Genomic DNA, 18,116 nt, shown 5'->3' with positions numbered 1-18,116 from the left:
AGGCTGGGCCTAGTCAGGCTAGAGATGGTGATGTAGATGAGGCTGGGCCTAGTCATGCCAGGGAAGGTGGTGTAGGTGAGGCTGGGCCTAGTCAGGCTATGAATGGTGGTGTAGCAGAGGCTTGGTCTAGTCAGGCTAGAGATGGTGGTGTAGGTGAGGCTGGGCCTAGTCAGGCTAGAGATGGTGGTGTAGCGGAGGCTGGGTCTAGTCAGGCTAGAGATGGTGGGGTAGCGGAGGCTGGGTCTAGTCAGGCTAGAGATGGTGGTGTAGATGAGGCTGGGCCTAGTCAGGCTAGAGATGGTGGGGTAGCTGAGGCTGGGTCTAGTCAGGCTATGGATGGTGGGGTAGCAGAGGCTGGGTCTAGTCAGGCTAGAGATGGTGGTGTAGATGAGGCTGGGCCTAGTCAGGCTAGAGATGGTGGGGTAGCTGAGGCTGGGTCTAGTCAGGCTATGGATGGTGGGGTAGCGGAGGCTGGGTATAGTCAGGCTAGAGATTTTGGGGTAGCGGAGGCTGGGTCTAGTCAGAATAGAGATGGTGGTGTTGATGAGGCTGGGTCTAGTCAGGCTAGAGATGGTGGGGTAGCGGAGGCTGGGTCTAGTCAGGCTAGAGATGGTGGTGTAGATGAGGCTGGGCCTAGTCAGGCTAGAGATGGTGGGGTAGCTGAGGCTGGGTCTAGTCAGGCTATGGATGGTGGGGTAGCGGAGGCTGGGTCTAGTCAGGCTAGAGATGGTGGTGTAGATGAGGCTGGGCCTAGTCAGGCTAGAGATGGTGGGGTAGCTGAGAATGGGTCTAGTCAGGCTATGGATGGTGGGGTAGCGGAGGCTGGGTCTAGTCAGGCTAGAGATTTTGGGGTAGCGGAGGCTGGGTCTAGTCAGAATAGAGATGGTGGTGTTGATGAGGCTTGGTCTAGTCAGGCTAGAGATGGTGGTGTAGATGAGGCTGGGTCTAGTCAGGCTAGAGATGGTGGTGTAGATGAGGCTGGGTCTAGTCAGGCTAGAGATGGTGGTGTAGATGAGGCTGGGTCTAGTCAGGCTAGAGATGGTGGTGTAGATGAGGCTGGTCCTAGTTATGCTAGGGAGGGTGGTGTAGATGATTCTGGGTCTAGTCATACTATGGAGGGTGGTGTAGATGATTCTGGGTCTAGTCATACTATGGAGGGTGGTGTAGATGATTCTGGGTCTAGTTATGCTAGGGATGTTGGTGTAGATGATTCTGGGTCTAGTCATACTATGGAGGGTGGTGTAGATGATTCTGGGTCTGGTTTAGATGATACTGGGTCTAGTCAGGTTATTCTAGTGGATGAGGGGAGTATAGGGGGAACTGTAAGAGATTAGGGGGGAGGAGGAGGAGGGTGTCAAGTGGAAAAGGAAAAAGGATGTGGACAAAGGCACCATGGAAATGTTGCCTGTTGCTTTGGGTGATGCCCTGACCAGAGAGGAAGGGCAGGTGGTCAGGGTGGGAGATAGAGATGAGGAGGAAAGTGAGTCTGAGGAAGAGGATGAGGAGTTATTGTTTTCAGACTCCTCTTCAATGGGCCCGGAGCTGACAGCCAGTCAAGCAGAGGGGTCTAAGTACACGTTGAGAGAATTGACAAGGTTCCTGAATGAGACTAAGGGGGAAAAAGTTAATCTTGAGGCTTTTTTTCTGATCCTAGAAAGTTTGTAAGATCAGTACAACATGCTATGAAAAATGAGGGGCATGGTGTCCTCTCACCCAGGAAATGGTTTAGGTTGAGGAAGTGGGTCACAACAGGAAACGGTTTAGGTTGAGGAAGTGGGTCACAACAGGAAACGGTTTAGGTTGAGGAAGTGGGTCACAACAGGAAACGGTTTAGGTTGAGGAAGTGGGTCACAACAGGAAACGGTTTAGGTTGAGGAAGTGGGTCACAACAGGAAACGGTTTAGGTTGAGGAAGTGGGTCACAACAGGAAACGGTTTAGGTTGAGGAAGTGGGTCACAACAGGAAACGGTTTAGGTTGAGGAAGTGGGTCACAACAGGAAACGGTTTAGGTTGAGGAAGTGGGTCACAACAGGAAACGGTTTAGGTTGAGGAAGTGGGTCACAACAGGAAACGGTTTAGGTTGAGGAAGTGGGTCACAACAGGAAACGGTTTAGGTTGAGGAAGTGGGTCACAACAGGAAACGGTTTAGGTTGAGGAAGTGGGTCACAACAGGAAACGGTTTAGGTTGAGGAAGTGGGTCACAACAGGAAACGGTTTAGGTTGAGGAAGTGGGTCACAACAGGAAACGGTTTAGGTTGAGGAAGTGGGTCACAACAGGAAACGGTTTAGGTTGAGGAAGTGGGTCACAACAGGAAACGGTTTAGGTTGAGGAAGTGGGTCACAACAGGAAACGGTTTAGGTTGAGGAAGTGGGTCACAATTGGAAACGGTTTAGGTTGAGGAAGTGGGTCACAACAGGAAACGGTTTAGGTTGAGGAAGTGGGTCACAACAGGAAACGGTTTAGGTTGAGGAAGTGGGTCACAACAGGAAACGGTTTAGGTTGAGGAAGTGGGTCACAACAGGAAACGGTTTAGGTTGAGGAAGTGGGTCACAACAGGAAACGGTTTAGGTTGAGGAAGTGGGTCACAACAGGAAACGGTTTAGGTTGAGGAAGTGGGTCACAACAGGAAACGGTTTAGGTTGAGGAAGTGGGTCACAACAGGAAACGGTTTAGGTTGAGGAAGTGGGTCACAACAGGAAACGGTTTAGGTTGAGGAAGTGGGTCACAACAGGAAACGGTTTAGGTTGAGGAAGTGGGTCACAACAGGAAACGGTTTAGGTTGAGGAAGTGGGTCACAACAGGAAACGGTTTAGGTTGAGGAAGTGGGTCACAACAGGAAACGGTTTAGGTTGAGGAAGTGGGTCACAACAGGAAACGGTTTAGGTTGAGGAAGTGGGTCACAACAGGAAACGGTTTAGGTTGAGGAAGTGGGTCACAACAGGAAACGGTTTAGGTTGAGGAAGTGGGTCACAACAGGAAACGGTTTAGGTTGAGGAAGTGGGTCACAACAGGAAACGGTTTAGGTTGAGGAAGTGGGTCACAACAGGAAACGGTTTAGGTTGAGGAAGTGGGTCACAACAGGAAACGGTTTAGGTTGAGGAAGTGGGTCACAACAGGAAACGGTTTAGGTTGAGGAAGTGGGTCACAACAGGAAACAACAGTGCGTAAAGGTTTACATTCAGACACTGTTTATATGTATATTTTCTTTCTGACCCTGGGGCTTTTTGAGCTTTGCTATTGGTCTCTTTCTCTGCTGGCTTTTCTCCCACTTCTTATGGAGACTCTTCAGGTAGGCTCGCTCAATATAAATGGTGTCAGAGATGTGGGAAATAGGGTGTTGGGTGAATATGTAAAACAAACAAAAGGACAGGTGTTGTTTCTCCAGGAGACGCATAATGATGTGGTGAATGAAGTGGATTGGGGGCTCTGGTGGAAAGGGGCAAGTGTGTTGAGCCATGGGACAGATCTGAGTGCAGGGGTGGCAGTCCTTTAGCACCGGGGCTGTCTGTGTGTTGAGCCATGGGACAGATCTTAGTGCAGGGGTGGCAGTCCTTTAGCACCGGGGCTGTCTGTGTGTTGAGCCATGGGACAGATCTTAGTGCAGGGGTGGCAGTCCTTTAGCACCGGGGCTGTCTGTGTGTTGAGCCATGGGACAGATCTTAGTGCAGGGGTGGCAGTCCTTTAGCACCGGGGCTGTCTGTGTGTTGAGCCATGGGACAGATCTTAGTGCAGGAGAGACAGTCCTTTAGCACCGGGGCTGTCTGTGTGTTGAGCCATGGGACAGATCTTAGTGCAGGGTGGCAGTCCTTTAGCACCGGGGCTGTCTGTGTGTTGAGCCATGGGACAGATCTTAGTGCAGGGTGGCAGTCCTTTAGCACCGGGGCTGTCTGTGTGTTGAGCCATGGGACAGATCTTAGTGCAGGGGAGACAGTCCTTTAGCACCGGGGCTGTCTGTGTGTTGAGCTATGGAACAGATCTTAGTGCAGGAGAGACAGTCCTTTAGCACCGGGGCTGTCTGTGTGTTGAGCCATGGGTGGCAGTCCTTTAGCACCGGGGCTGTCTGTGTGTTGAGCCATGAGACAGATCTTAGTGCAGGGGAGACAGTCCTTTAGCACCGGGGCTGTCTGTGTGTTGAGCCATGGGACAGATCTTAGTGCAGGGTGGCAATCCTTTAGCACCGGGGCTGTCTGTGTGTTGAGCCATGGGACAGATCTTATAGTGTAGGGGAGACAGTCCTTTAGCACCGGGGCTGTCTGTGTGTTGAGCCATGGGACAGATCTTAGTGCAGGGGAGACAGTCCTTTAGCACCGGGGCTGTCTGTGTGTTGAGCCATGGGACAGATCTTAGTGCAGGGGTGGCAGTCCTTTAGCACCGGGGCTGTCTGTGTGTTGAGCCATGAGACAGATCTTAGTGCAGGGGAGACAGTCCTTTAGCACCGGGGCTGTCTGTGTGTCGTGCCATGGGACAGATCTTAGTGCAGGGGAGACAGTCCTTTAGCACCGGGGCTGTCTGTGTGTTGAGCCATGGGACAGATCTTAGTGCAGGCGTGGCAGTCCTCTAGGGTTTTGTCTTTATAAATGTGTATGCTCCTAACACAGGGAGAGAAAGAGGGGTTCTATTTGGGAGTCAGACAGGAACTCTCACAGGTAGAGCCTGAGGAGACGCTGGTGGTCGGAGGGGACAGGAACTCTCACAGGTAGAGCCTGAGGAGACGCTGGTCGGAGGGGACTGGAACTCTCACAGGTAGAGCCTGAGGAGACGCTGGTGGTCGGAGGGGACTGGAACTCTCACAGGTAGCGCCTGAGGAGACGCTGGTGGTCGGAGGGGACTGGAACTCTCACAGGTAGCGCCTGAGGAGACGCTGGTGGTCGGAGGGGACTGGAACTCTCACAGGTAGCGCCTGAGGAGACGCTGGTGGTCGGAGGGGACTGGAACTCTCACAGGTAGCGCCTGAGGAGACGCTGGTGGTCGGAGGGGACTGGAACTCTCACAGGTAGCGCCTGAGGAGACGCTGGTGGTCGGAGGGGACTGGAACTCTCACAGGTAGAGCCTGAGGAGACGCTGGTGGTCGGAGGGGACTGGAACTCTCACAGGTAGCGCCTGAGGAGACGCTGGTGGTCGGAGGGGACTGGAACTCTCACAGGTAGCGCCTGAGGAGACGCTGGTGGTCGGAGGGGACTGGAACTCTCACAGGTAGCGCCTGAGGAGACGCTGGTGGTCGGAGGGGACTGGAACTCTCACAGGTAGCGCCTGAGGAGACGCTGGTGGTCGGAGGGGACTGGAACTCTCACAGGTAGCGCCTGAGGAGACGCTGGTCGGAGGGGACTGGAACTGTACAATGGATTTTTACAAAAGACAGAAATGGGGAAGAGCCTCATTCAGTGTCCGTGGGAGTGTTAAGGGACATCATTAATCAGTTCGACCTAGTGGATGTTTGGAGAACTAAACATCCAAACACAAGACAGTATACATGGGTGAAGGTTTTTGGGGCTAGGGTGAGTGCAGCCCAACACCAGACAGTATACATGGGTGAAGGTCTTTGGGGCTAGGGTGAGTGCAGCCCGACTTGATCGGTTTTACATGTCTAGGAATCGGAGCAATAGGCTGCTGGGCGCTACCATTCTCCCGATGGGGTTTTCGGATCATCACATAACCATGGCTCGGTTGTCTATTTCACCAGGGCTCCGGCAGGCATCTTATTGGAAGTTCAATGTAAAGCTCTTACAAGATGCCACTTTTTGCTCAGGTTTCCAGACCTTTTGGGAAAGGTGGGGGCAGTGAAGAGAGGAGTATGAGTCTCTGAGTCAATGGTGGGATGTGGGGAGTCCAAATTCGGCTTTTCTGTCAACCACATACAGCTCTCTCATCCTCAGAGGCTAGGAGAGTATTGTGGGAACTAGAGCGTTGTATTAGTGAGATGGAGGTAGAGATGGTGAATTGAATTGAATTGAATTGAATTGGTGGGGCAAGGCAATGTAGGCCTCCAGGCTAATTTAGCTGAATTACATAGGGACCTGGGCAGTTTTTTCCAGATTAAAGCAAAGGAAGCACTTGTAAGAGCTAGGTTCTCCATGCTCAATGCGATGGATGCTCCCAGCTCCTTCTTCTTTGGTTTGGATAGACAGAGCGGTGATGCCAAGGGTATGGCATTGTCTACGGCTGTCTGATGGGCGGGTGACCTCTGTGGTGGGGGAGATGGATGCTCCCAACTCCTTCTTCTTTGGTTTGGAAATACAGAGCGGTGAAGCCAAGGGTATGCATTGTCTACGGCTGTCTGATGGGCGGGTGACCTCTGTGGTGGGGGAGATGGATGCTCCCAGCTCCTTCTTCTTTGGTTTGGAAAGACAGAGCGGTGAAGCCAAGGGTATGCATTGTCTACGGCTGTCTGATGGGCGGGTGACCTCTGTGGTGGGGGAGATGGATGCTCCCAGCTCCTTCTTCTTTGGTTTGGAAAGACAGAGTGGTGAAGCCAAGGGCATGCATTGTCTATGGCTGTCTGATGGGCGGGTGACCTCTGTGGTGGGGGAGATGCGGGAGCGGACTGTGGAGTTTTATACTGAGTTGTATAGGGCAGAAGTGTGTGATCCTATGTGTGCTCAAGTCTTGTTCGCAGGACTCCCGAAGCTCTCTCTGGCACAGAGGGATGAAATGGACATTCCTCTGTTGTCCCAGCAACTGGCAGAGGCCGTAACCCAGATGTCCCCCGGTCGTGCACCGGGGGTCGATGGACTCCCAGTGGAGTTTTATAAAAAAATCTGGGGAATAATTGAACAGGATTTATTTTGCGTGTTGCGTGAATGCGTCGAGGTAGGAGAGTTGCCAATGAGCTGCCGTCGGGCGGCTCTGACTCTCCTGCCCAAAAAAGGGGACTTGTGTGAACTTAAGAACTGGAAGCCTGTGGCATTACTCTGTGCGGACTACAAGATATTTGTAGTCCTCTCTAACAGACTGAAGTCCCATTTGGACTTTATAGTACATAAGGACCAAACATATTGTGTACCGGGACGCTCAATCACGGACAACTTGTTGTTAATTAGGGACATGTTGGACTTGTCGAGAGGTTCTAATGTGAACTTGGGACTGGTCTCTTTAGATCAAGAGAAGGCTTTTGATAGAGTGGACCATGAGTATCTGTTTAATGTATTATCTGGGGCTGGGTTTGGGAAGAGTTTGTTGACATGTGTGAAGCTGTTGTATGCTGGGGCGTCATGTATGGTCAAGGTGGGAGGGAGGCTCAGTAGGCCAGTCTGGCCAGTGAGACGGGGCATTAGACAAGGATGCCCTCTATCTGGGCAGTTATACACATTAGCCATTGAGCCTTTTTTAGGACTGCTACGCAGGATACTGCAGGGAGTGTGCTGGACAGGAATGGATGTGGTGACAGGCATAGCAGTGTCAGCAACCCGGTAGCATCTTCCCTGTGGCATAAACTGGCTGTCCTCAACCCCCCCGCCGGTCTGCTCGCAGACCTGCAACGGAAGCTGGTGGACTTCTTCTGGTCGGGCCATCACTGGCTGAAGGCAGCAGTGTTGTACATGGCCGTTCACGAAGGAGGACAGGGCCTGGTGGACTTCTTCTGGTCGGACCATCACTGTCTGAAGGCAGCAGTGTTGTACATGACCGTCCACGAAGGAGGACAGGGCCTGGTGGAACTGGAGAGCATGATGGCTGTTTTCAGGCAAAAGGCGGTGCAGAGACTGCTGTACCATGCTGATGTTGGCTGGAGGGAGCCAGCATGCGCGCTGCTGAGGAGAGCTGGCGGATTAGGGTTGGACCGGCAGCTGTGCCTCATGAAGCTGGAGAGGCTGAGTACAGCAGGTCTCTCAGATTTTTACTCTGCAATGCTGAGGGCCTGGCAGCTGCTAAGGCCCACACGAGAAGGGGGTGTGGAGCCTGGGCTATGGGTGTGGGAGGAGCCTATCTTCCACAACCCAGCCATCTCTTTGAGATCGGTTCAGTCGGCCACCCTGCAGAGGCAACTGATGGCAGTGGGTTTACTAAGGCTGGGTGACCTGAGACTGCTGGGAGAGGAGGGGTGGAAAACCCCGGAAGTCCTGGCACAACAAACAGGAACAATGTCTCTTAGGCTGCTGGAGAGATTCCTGGAGGAAGTCCAGGAGGCACAGTCTGAGCCGGTAAGGGGGATGTTTGAGCGTCCAAAGGGAGAGGGGCCACCAATGTTTCCACCACTGTGACGGCAGAGACGGGAGACTGGCAAGGGGGTCTGGAGGATTTGTTCGATTTTAACACTCCGAGCCTGGGGGAGTTTGAGGATGTGGGAGGTAAAGCCCTCTACAACCTCTGCATTAAGGTGAGGAACATTAGGAGCCTGGGGGGGGGGGGTTTGAGGGGGTGGGAGGTAAAGCACTCTACAACCTCTGCGTTAACTATCCAGGTCTGTACCCAAACAATTTGAACTTCTACTTTTAAAAATCCACCTCTCTAAAAACAAGTCTCTCACCGTTGCCGCCTGCTATAGACCACCCTCTGCCCCCAGCTGTGCTCTGGACACCATATGTGAACTGATTGCCCCCCATCTATCTTCAGAGTTCGTGCTGCTAGGCGACCTAAACTGGAACATGCTTAACACCCCAGCCATCCTACAATCTAAACTTGATGCCCTCAATCTCACACAAATAATCAATGAACCTACCAGGTACCTCCCCAAAACCTTAAACACGGGCACCCTCATAGATATCATCCTAACCAACTTCCCCTCTAAATACACCTCTGCTGTCTTCAACCAAGATCTCAGCGATCACTGCCTCATTGCCTGCATCCGTAATGGGTCAGCGGTCAAACGACCTCCACTCATCACTGTAAAACGCTCCCTGAAACACTTCTGCGAGCAGGCCTTTCTAATCGACCTGGCCGGGGTATCCTGGAAGGATATTGATCTCATCCCGTCAGTAGAAGATGCCTGGGTATTTTTTTTAAATGCCTTCCTAACCATCTTAAATAAACATGCCCCATTTAAGAAATTTAGAACCAGGAACAGATATAGCCCTTGGTTCTCCCCAGACCTGACTGCCCTTAACCAACACAAAAACATCCTATGGCGTTCTGCATTAGCATCGAACAGCCCCCGTGATATGCAGCTGTTCAGGGAAGCTAGAAATCATTATACACAGGCAGTTAGAAAAGCCAAGGCTAGCTTTTTCAAGCAGAAATTTGCTTCCTGCAACACTAACTCAAAAAAGTTCTGGGACACTGTAAAGTCCATGGAGAATAAGAACACCTCCTCCCAGCTGCCCACTGCACTGAAGATAGGAAACACTGTCACCACTGATAAATCCACCATAATTGAGAATTTCAATAAGCATTTTTCTACGGCTGGCCATGCTTTCCACCTGGCTACTCCTACCCCGGACAACAGCACTGCACCCCCAACAGCAACTCGCCCAAGCCTTCCCCATTTCTCCTTCTCCCAAATCCATTCAGCTGATGTTCTGAAAGAGCTGCAAAATCTGGACCCCTACAAATCAGCCGGGCTAGACAATCTGGACCCTTTCTTTCTAAAATTATCTGCCGAAATTGTTGCCACCCCTATTACTAGCCTGTTCAACCTCTCTTTCGTGTCGTCTGAGATTCCCAAAGATTGGAAAGCAGCTGCGGTCATCCCCCTCTTCAAAGGGGGGGACACTCTTGACCCAAACTGCTACAGACCTATATCTATCCTACCGTGCCTTTCTAAGGTCTTCGAAAGCCAAGTCAACAAACAGATTACCGACCATTTCGAATCTCACCATACCTTCTCTGCTATGCAATCCGGTTTCAGAGCTGGTCATGGGTGCACCTCAGCCACGCTCAAGGTCCTAAACGATATCTTAACCGCCATCGATAAGAAACATTACTGTGCAGCCGTATTCATTGATCTGGCCAAGGCTTTCGACTCTGTCAATCACCATATCCTCATCGGCAGACTCGACAGCCTTGGTTTCTCAAATGATTGCCTTGCCTGGTTCACCAACTACTTCTCTGATAGAGTTCAGTGTGTCAAATCGGAGGGTCTGCTGTCCGGACCTCTGGCAGTCTCTATGGGGGTGCCACAGGGTTCAATTCTTGGACCGACTCTCTTCTCTGTATACATCAATGAGGTCGCTCTTGCTGCTGGTGAGTCCCTGATCCATCTCTACGCAGACGACACCATTCTGTATACTTCCGGCCCTTCTTTGGACACTGTGTTAACAACCCTCCAGGCAAGCTTCAATGCCATACAACTCTCCTTCCGTGGCCTCCAATTGCTCTTAAATACAAGTAAAACTAAATGCATGCTCTTCAACCGATCGCTACCTGCACCTACCCGCCTGTCCAACATCACTACTCTGGACGGCTCTGACTTAGAATACGTGGACAACTACAAATACTTAGGTGTCTGGTTAGACTGTAAACTCTCCTTCCAGACCCATATCAAACATCTCCAATCCAAAGTTAAATCTAGAATTGGCTTCCTATTTCGCAACAAAGCATCCTTCACTCATGCTGCCAAACATACCCGTGTAAAACTGACCATCCTACCAATCCTCGACTTTGGCGATGTCATTTACAAAATAGCCTCCAATACCCTACTCAACAAATTGGATGCAGTCTATCACAGTGCAATCCATTTTATCACCAAAGCCCCATATACTACCCACCATTGCGACCTGTACGCTCTCGTTGGCTGGCCCTCGCTTCATACTCGTCGCCAAACCCACTGGCTCCATGTCATCTACAAGACCCTGCTAGGTAAAGTCCCCCCTTATCTCAGCTCGCTGGTCACCATAGCATCTCCCACCTGTAGCACACGCTCCAGCAGGTATATCTCTCTAGTCACCCCCAAAACCAATTCTTTCTTTGGCCGCCTCTCCTTCCAGTTCTCTGCTGCCAATGACTGGAACGAACTACAAAATTCTCTGAAACTGGAAACACTTATCTCCCTCACTGGCTTTGGGCACCAACTGTCAGAGCAGCTCACAGATTACTGCACCTGTACATAGCCCACCTATAATTTAGCCCAAACAACTACCTCTTTCCCAGCTGTATTTAATTTTGATTTGTTTGTTTGTTTTGCTCCTTTGCACCCCATTATTATTTTTTGTTTCTGCTTTGCACATTCTTCCATTGCAGAGCTACCATTCCAGTGTTTTACTTGCTATATTGTATTTACTTTGCCATCATGGCCTTTTTTGCCTTTACCTCCCTTATCTCACCTCATTTGCTCACATTGTATATAGACTTGTTTATACTGTATTATTGACTGTATGTTTGTTTTTACTCCATGTGTAACTCTGTGTCGTTGTATGTGTCGAACTGCTTTGCTTTATCTTGGCCAGGTCGCAATTGTAAATGAGAACTTGTTCTCAACTTGCCTACCTGGTTAAATAAAGGTAAAATAAATAAATAAATAAATAAAAAGGTGAGGAACATTAGGAGCCTAACATTAGTGAAGACACATCAGTGGCAGGGGGTATGTGGGGAGGAGAGCATGGTGGGTTTTAGATGGAGGGGGCTCTACAAACCCCCAGTACCAAAGAGGTCAGGGGACCTCCAGTGGAGGGTTCTTCATGGAGCCCTGGCCACTAACAGCTGGTTGGCACGGGTTGAACCGGGAATCGGGCAGGGGTGTCTTTTCTGTGTTATAGAGAGAAAATGTGATTCATGTGTTTTCTGTGTGCACCAGGTTAATGCCATTAATGTCTCTGTTGGAATGTCTGTGTGAGAGGTTGGGGGTGGTGTTTACTGTTGGAATGTCTGTGTGAGAGGTTGGGGGTGGAGTTTACTGTTGGGATGTCTGTGTGAGTGGTTGGGGATGGTTTTTACTGTTGGAATGTCTGTGTGAGAGGTTGGGGGTGGTGTTTACTGTTGGAATATCTGTGTGAGAGGTTGGGGGTGGTGTTTACTGTGTCTCTCCCCTGTCTCTCGCTGTGTCTCTCTCCTGTCTCGCTTCGTCTCTCTCCTGTGTCTGTCTGTCTCAGTCTCTGTCTCGCTCGCTCTCTTTCTCTCTCTCTCTATGTCTCTGTTTGTCTCTCCCCTGTCTCTCGCTGTGTCTCTTGCTGTGTCTCTCCCCTGTCTCTTGCTCTGTCTCTCCCCTGTCTCTTGCTGTGTCTCTCCCCTGTCTCTCGCTGTGTCTCTCCCCTGTCTCTCGCTGTGTCTCTCCCGTGTCTCCCTCCTCTGTCTGTCTGTCTGTCTGTCTGTCTGTCTGTCTGTCTGTCTGTCTCTCTCTCGTAGTTAATCTCCTATCACTCCAGCATTGTAAAAAATAATGTTAAGATAATGGACAAATAACAATAATCTCCTCTCTCTCCCAGACCCGCTGGCCTCTCCATCTAAAATCAGTGTGTCAGTAGATAACAGCTCAGCCATTGTAAGGTGGCAGCCGGTTGACACACACACGGTCCAGGGTCACCTGCTGGGTTATAAGGTAACAACCACTATGCTTTCACAACATTCCACATGCAAGTAGGCCATGAAATATGACTAAGAATGGAGAATGTTCATTGTCTGGGAAAGTGGCCCCTTATGTAGTGGTCAAGGAACTGACCAATCAATCTCTTCCCTTCTCTGATTAATATATATTTCCCCCTTCCCTCTTCATCTCTCCTCTCTCTCTCTCTCTCTCTCTCTCTCTCTCTCTGTCTCTCTCTCTCTCTGTCTCTCTCTCTGTCTCTGTCTCTGTCTCTCCCCATCTCTCTCTCTCCGTCTCTCTGTCTCTCTCTCTCTGTCTCTGCCTCTCCCCGTCTCTCTCTGTCTCTCTCTCTCTGTCTCTGTCTCTGTCTCTCTCTCTGTCTTGGTCTCTGTCTTGGTCTCTGTCTCTCTGTCTTTCTGTCTCTCTGTCTCTCTGTCTCTCTGTCTCTGTCTGTCTCTGTCTCTCTCTCTGTCTCTCTCTCGGTCTCTCTCTCTGTCTCTCTCTCTGTCTCTCTCTCCGTCTCTCTCTCCGTCTCTCTCTCCGTCTCTCTCTCCGTCTCTCTCTCCGTCTCTCTGTCTCTGTCTCTTTGTCTCTCTCTGTCTCTCTGTCTCTCTGTCTCTCTGTCTCTCTGTCTCTTTGTCTCTCTCTGTCTCTCTGTGTCTCTGTGTCTCTGTGTCTCTGTGTCTCTGTCTCTCTCTCTCTCTCTCTCTCGCTGTCTTTGTCTCTCTCTCTCTGTCTCTCTCTCTCTCTCTCTGTCTTTGTCTCTCTCTCTCTCTCTCTGTCTCTATCTCTCTCTCTCTCTCTCTCTCTAGATATATCTGAAGAGGTTGGGTTCCCAGGGAGGAAGAAAGCATAGAGAGGTGAGAGAGATTAAGGGAGGAGTGGAGCGAGGAACAGAGAGAAAGGAGGAGAGGTGGGTTGTGGAGGTGGACGGCAACAAGACAAAAGAGGTGGTGACGGGGCTCAAACTCTATTCCCTGTACGAGCTGTCAATGACAACCTTCAACAGAAAGGGGGAGGGGCCTCACTCACCGACACACCCCTTCAGGACACCGGAGGGAGGTGAGTAGGAGAGTGTGAGTGTTTACTTATGTGTGAGGTTGGCAATGTAATAATATAATGTGTCTGTCTGTGTCGTCTGTGTGTGTGTCTGTGTCTGTGTAGTTCCTGGTCCTCCTGCCTCTCTGGATTTTGAGAGTCCGTCGGAGACAGAGTTAACCCTTCACTGGAGGCCCCCCACTCAGCCCAACGGACAACTTGTGGGATATGTTCTACAGTACCAACAGAGTAAATCTCACGCACACAAACATACAAACAAATACAAACACACACAGAGAGTACCTGAGTTAAGATTATAAGACGTAACGTGACTCATACAATGGTGCAATCGAATTGGAGCAGGGCCACAGTACAACCATGGACAGTGAAGAAAGCCATTTTGTTAACAGCACCATCAAACAGCATCACACAGTCTCTAACCCTGTGTCTCCCCTCTTCAGTTTCAGACAGCCTCTAACCCTGTGTCTCCCCTCTCCAGTTTCAGACAGCCTCTAACCCTGTGTCTCCCCTCTCCAGTTTCAGACAGCCTCTAACCCTGTGTCTCCCCTCTCCAGTTTCAGACAATCTCTAACCCTGTGTCTCCCCTCTCCAGTTTCACACAGCCTCTAACCCTGTGTCTCCCCTCTCCAGTTTCACACAGCCTCTAACCCTGTGTCTCCCCTCTCCAGTTTCACACAGTCTCTAACCCTGTGTCTCCCCTCTCCAGTTTCACCAGCCTCTAACCCTGTGTCTCCCCTCTCCAGTTTCACACAGCCTCTAACCCTATGTCTCCCCTCTCCAGTTTCAGACAGCCTCTAACCCTGTGTCTCCCCTCTCCAGTTTCAGACAGCCTCTAACCCTGTGTCTCCCCTCTCCAGTTTCAGACAGCCTCTAACCCTGTGTCTCCCCTCTCCAGTTTCAGACAGCCTCTAACCCTGTGTCTCCCCTCTCCAGTTTCAGACAGCCTCTAACCCTTTGTCTCCCCTCTCCAGTTTCAGACAGTCTCTAACCCTGTGTCTCCCCTCTCCAGTTTCAGACAGTCTCTAACCCTGTGTCTCCCCTCTTCAGTTTCAGACAGCCTCTAACCCTGTTTCCCCTCTCCAGTTTCAGACAGCCGAAACAGTCCTCCTCAGGTAGAGGTGATCTATGACCCCACGGTGACCCACTTACCGTTGGACGGTCTGGACCCTCATAGTCGCTACGTCTTCTACCTAAGGGGACGCACATCTGCCGGACAGGGACCACCAATCACACGGGAGTGTGCCACCCTGCTGGACGGAGGTAGAATTATACAAGCAACAGTTGTGGTTGTCTCACCTAGCTATTTTAATGTTAACTACTGTAATTATGTGGTTGTCTCACCTAGCTATTTTAATGTTAACTACTGTAATATGTGGTAAGTCGCTCTGAATAAGAGCGTCTGCTAAATTACTATCAGGTAAAGGTACATGAACGGAGGACAGAGATGTAAGACAGGGAACAGTATAGACTAACACAGGGAACAGTATAGACTAACACAGGGAACAGTATAGACTAACACAGGGAACAGTATAGACTAACACAGGGAACAGTATAGACTAACACAGGGAACAGTATAGACTAACACAGGGAACAGTATAGACTAACACAGGGAACAGTATAGACTAACACAGGGAACAGTATAGACTAACACAGGGAACAGTATAGACTAACACAGGGAACTTATAGACTAACACAGGGAACCGTCTAGACTAACACAGATATGTAACACAGGGAACAGTATAGACTAACACGGAGATGTAACACAGGGAACAGTATAGACTAACACGGGGAACAGTATAGACCAACACAACAGTATATACTAGCTCGGAGAACAGTATAGACTAACACAGGGATCAGTATAGACTAAAACAGGGAACAGTATGGACTAAAACAGAGATGTAACAGAGGGAACAGTATCGAATAACATATGGACTAACACAGGGAACAGTATAGACTAACACAGGGAACAGTGTAGACTAAAACAGGGAACAGTATAGACTAAAACAGGGAACAGTATAGACTAACACAGAGATGTAACAGAGGGAACAGTATCGAATAACATATAGACTAACCAGGGAACAGTATAGACTAACACAGGAAACAGTATAGACTAACACAGGAAACAGTATAGACTAACACAGGAAACAGTATAGACTAACACAGGGAACAGTATAGACTAACACAGGGAACAGTATAGACTAACACAGGGAACAGTATAGACTAACACAGGGAACAGTATAGACTAAAACAGGGAACAGTATAGACTAACACAGAGATGTAACAGAGGGAACAGTATCGAATAACATATAGACTAACACAGGGAACAGTATAGACTAACACAGGAAACAGTATAGACTAACACAGGAAACAGTATAGACTAATACAGGGAACAGTATAGACTAACACAGGGAACAGTATAGACTAACACAGGAAACAGTATAGACTAACACAGGGAACAGTATAGACTAACACAGGGAACAGTATAGACTAACACAGGGAACAGTATAGACTAACACAGGGAACAGTATAGACTAAAACAGGGAACAGTATAGACTAACACAGAGATGTAACAGAGGGAACAGTATCGAATAACATATAGACTAACACAGGGAACAGTATAGACTAACACAGGAAACAGTATAGACTAACACAGGAAACAGTATAGACTAATACAGGGAACAGTATAGACTAACACAGGGAACAGTATAGACTAACACAGGAAACAGTATAGACTAACACAGGGAACAGTATAGACTAACACAGGGAACAGTATAGACTAACACAGGGAACAGTATAGACTAACACAGGGAACAGTATAGACTAACACAGGGAACAGTATAGACTAACACAGGGAACAGTATAGACTAATACAGGGAACAGTATTGACTGACACAGGGAACAGTATAGACTATCATATAGACTAACACAGGAACAGTATAGACTAACACAGGGAACAGTATAGACTAACACAGGGACCAGTATAAACTAATACAGGGAACAGTATAGACGTTACACAGGGAACAGTATCGACGAACATATAGACTAACACAGGGAACAGTATAGACTAACACAGGAACCGTCTAGACTATCACGGGGAACCGTCTAGAATAACATAGGGAACAGTATAGACTAAAACAGGGAACAGTATAGACTAACATATAGACTAACACAGGAACAGTATAGACTAACACAGGGAACAGGATAAACTAAAACAGGGAACAGTATAGACTAAGACAGGGAACAGTATAGACTAAAACAGGGAACAGTATAGACTAACATATAGACTAACACAGGAACAGTATAGACTAACACAGGGAACAGTATAGACTAACACAGGGAACAGTATAGACTAAAACAGGGAACAGTATAGACTAAAACAGGGAACAGTATAGACTATCATATAGACTAACACAGGAACAGTATAGACTAACACAGGGAACAGTATAGACTAACACAGGGACCAGTATAAACTAATACAGGGAACAGTATAGACGTTACACAGGGAACAGTATCGACGAACATATAGACTAACACAGGGAACAGTGTAGACTAACACAGGAACCGTCTAGACTATCACGGGGAACCGTCTAGAATAACATAGGGAACAGTATAGACTAAAACAGGGAACAGTATAGACTAACATATAGACTAACACAGGAACAGTATAGACTAACACAGGGAACAGGATAAACTAAAACAGGGAACAGTATAGACTAAAACAGGGAACAGTATAGACTAAAACAGGGAACAGTATAGACTAACATATAGACTAACACAGGAACAGTATAGACTAACACAGGGAACAGTATAGACTAACACAGGGAATAGTATAGACTAAAACAGGGAACAGTATAGACTAAAACAGGGAACAGTATAGACTAAAACAGGGAACAGTATAGACTAACACAGGGAACAGTATAGACTAAAACAGGGAACAGTATAGACTAACATATAGACTAACACAGGAACAGTATAGACTAACACAGGGAACAGTATAGACTAACACAGGAACCAGTATAAACTAACACAGGGAACAGTATAGACTAATACAGGGAACAGTATCGAATAACATAGACTAACACAGGGAACAGTATTGATTAACATATAGACTAACACAGGAAACAGTATAGACTAACACAGGGAACAGTATAGACTAATACAGGGAACAGTATTGACTGACACAGGGAACAGTATAGACTATCATATAGACTAAAACAGGAACAGTATAGACTAACACAGGGAACAGTATAGACTAACACAGGGACCAGTATAAACTAATACAGGGAACAGTATAGACGTTACACAGGGAACAGTATCGACGAACATATAGACTAACACAGGGAACAGTATAGACTAACACAGGAACCGTCTAGACTATCACGGGGAACCGTCTAGACTAACATAGGGAACAGTATAGACTAAAACAGGGAACAGTATAGACTAACATATAGACTAACACAGGAACAGTATAGACTAACACAGGGAACAGGATAAACTAAAACAGGGAACAGTATAGACTAAAACAGGGAACAGGATAGACTAACACAGGGAACAGTATAGACTAACACAGGAACAGTATAGACTAACACAGGGAACAGTATAGACCAACACAGGGAACAGTATGAACTAATACAGGGAACAGGATAGACTAACACAGGGAACAGTATA

The 18,116-nt window shown here is 48.7% G+C and overlaps 1 protein-coding gene across 4 annotated transcripts in view; it reads left to right on the top strand.

Annotated features, from left to right (window-relative positions):
* LOC109881208 (neural cell adhesion molecule L1.1) overlaps nt 1-18,116 on the top strand; it is a 117,490-nt gene that overhangs the window by 78,545 nt on the left and 20,829 nt on the right. For all 4 annotated transcript variants that reach the window (XM_031794918.1, XM_031794920.1, XM_031794919.1 and 1 more), the window contains 4 exons: nt 12,292-12,404; nt 13,202-13,451; nt 13,554-13,676; nt 14,532-14,708. In XM_031794918.1, the coding sequence (XP_031650778.1) occupies nt 12,292-12,404; nt 13,202-13,451; nt 13,554-13,676; nt 14,532-14,708 (663 nt within the window). The remainder of the gene's footprint in view (nt 1-12,291; nt 12,405-13,201; nt 13,452-13,553; nt 13,677-14,531; nt 14,709-18,116) is intronic.

This window comes from Oncorhynchus kisutch, linkage group LG17, assembly GCF_002021735.2.
Source record: "Oncorhynchus kisutch isolate 150728-3 linkage group LG17, Okis_V2, whole genome shotgun sequence".
Lineage (NCBI taxonomy): Eukaryota > Metazoa > Chordata > Actinopteri > Salmoniformes > Salmonidae > Oncorhynchus > Oncorhynchus kisutch.
The sequence above is the reverse complement of the archived record's forward strand: the minus strand, read 5'-3'. Positions and strand labels throughout refer to the sequence as shown.